The 2,088-nt window shown below is 33.4% G+C and overlaps 1 protein-coding gene across 1 annotated transcript; it reads left to right on the forward strand.

The window, feature by feature from the left end:
* The first annotated feature begins 263 nt into the window (after positions 1–263).
* On the forward strand, positions 264–1,226 carry LOC146919587 (C2H2 and C2HC zinc fingers superfamily protein). The gene has a single exon (XM_085710592.1). It carries the CDS (start codon positions 331–333, stop codon positions 1,099–1,101), a length of 771 nt encoding a protein of 256 aa, XP_085566718.1. The 5' UTR covers positions 264–330; the 3' UTR covers positions 1,102–1,226.
* Positions 1,227–2,088: the final 862 nt, after the last annotated feature.

Genomic DNA, 2,088 nt, shown 5'->3' on the forward strand with positions numbered 1-2,088 from the left:
CTATAGCTAGTTGTATGTGCTTAAAATTAATTAATTATTACTAACGTATTATAATTCTTTTTGACTATTATTAGTACTATAATATATCTAGTGTCAATCTCACTATGTTCCAATTCCAATCCAGCAGCTATCTATCTAGCTTACTTCAAATTTATTAATTGGTGATACATTCGATTTGATGTTTTAAAGCTTGACCTTGTCTTGACCTTAAATATTAATTATATTCACACCCCTATTTAATAACGAATTATATTTATCTCCAATTTTCATCCCCCACCCCCATTACCAATATCTATCTATCTTTCTATCTTAAATGTCAGTGACAGTACCATGGCTACAGATATTGGCTTTCTTTCCAATATGACTCAGATCCAAAAATCATCACAATCACAATCTCAACAACACCAACCAAACCCTAACTCCAACACCACTACAACCCCTTCACCATCGTCATCAACTTGGATGTGGAACCCTAAACAACACCAACAGCAACAAGAACAAGAAGATGAAGATTCATGGGAGGTAAGGGCTTTTGCTGAAGACACAAGGAATATTATGAACACAACATGGCCACCAAGGTCCTATACCTGCACTTTTTGCAGAAGAGAGTTCCGGTCAGCTCAAGCTCTTGGTGGTCACATGAATGTTCACCGCCGCGACCGTGCTCGTCTCCATCAAAGCCAACCACCGTTAAATTCATCTCATCCTTCATCACCATTCATAAATATTCCTCCACAAGAGCTTGTTGCTAATGCTGGATTGTGCCTTCTTTACCATTTACCAAACCCTAATAATAATAATAATGCTTTTGCTTCCTACAATAGTTCTAGTCCTAATGGAGAATCTCCTTCTACTTTTCTCTCAATCTCATCATCAACATCTTATCCTCCAAATAATTTGATGATGCAAATGCAAACTTGTTCTCCATCTTTTAATTTTCAAGTGGATAATTCAGCTAGGTTGATCAATAATAGCATTTCTTCTTTTTCTAGCAAAGTGGACCATCAACATGCTACTTGCACCTCCATTGATGATAACGGTCATGAAATTGAAGAGCTTGATCTTGAGCTCCGTTTAGGGAACAAGCCAACACCAACTTGAAAAGGCATAGATATAGATGGAAGGATATTTATATTTGAAGTTTGAACCATATATGGTGGTTAATTAATTTTAGTGTATGTGAAGAAAATTTAAATTCTAAATTGCAACAAGTACGTTTAAATGAATTATTTGCTCCATCTCTCTTTTTCAGTGTGTAGAGAAGAAAGTGTACTGTAATTTGTTGATGATTGAGACACCATGTCCAGCTTTTACATAGCTGAAATTGATAGGACTATGGGATTTATTTTTTGGTTGGGGCTCTAGGGATTAATTTCAATAAAATTTCAATAATTTATTGTTTCTTTGGGTTGATTGATTTTATTAATATGATGAGCGTGTAATTGTTTTGTGACTACGAAGGTGAACAAGAAGGAGCAATTAGTTATTCATTTGGGAAGGGAATGGGAAAGGAGGAAGAGAGAAAGAAGAGGCACCAAATGTAAATTTTTCAAAGAAAAATTAAAATGTAAGTTGGTATTACTATTTTTTTAAAGATATTTCAAGTAGAAACTAATGATGAAAAAAGATTAGGGTTTTGAATAAGACACTGAAAAAGGTTGCAGTGAAGTGTCATTTTCTGTTTTAGTGTTGTCTAAGTACACACACATATATCATATATGTTTCTGGGCATACATTTCCGTGGGGATTATTATTTTCAACTTTTTGCCTGAATAAATAAATAAATAGAAGTAATATAATCATATTTACTGTTCACACCTTTTTTTTACACAAAACTACAAATATGCCCCGTTTTTTGTTTTAGTACTTACTTATTTTGGTTTAGTATTTCTATTTTTGACGACATTCGGTTTGATATGTTTCGTATTTTGTTGCTGTATTTGTGTGTGCATAGCTGTGAAAACTACAAACATTAATATTGACGTGTATAAGTCATAAAAATTTAGTGTAGAAGTGCATTGGCAAACATATTTACAAACGATTTACACAAAAAATTTGAGTTCAACGTACCCTTCGTATTTAAATCCA

This window comes from Medicago sativa, chromosome 5 (genome assembly GCF_051527215.1).
Source record: "Medicago sativa cultivar Bolivia chromosome 5, Bolivia_mono, whole genome shotgun sequence".
Lineage (NCBI taxonomy): Eukaryota > Viridiplantae > Streptophyta > Magnoliopsida > Fabales > Fabaceae > Medicago > Medicago sativa.

Bases quoted from the DNA above. Each gene is read 5' to 3' on its own strand.
- LOC146919587 (XM_085710592.1), top strand. From the start codon at position 331: ATGGCTACAGATATTGGCTTTCTTTCCAATATGACTCAGATCCAAAAA.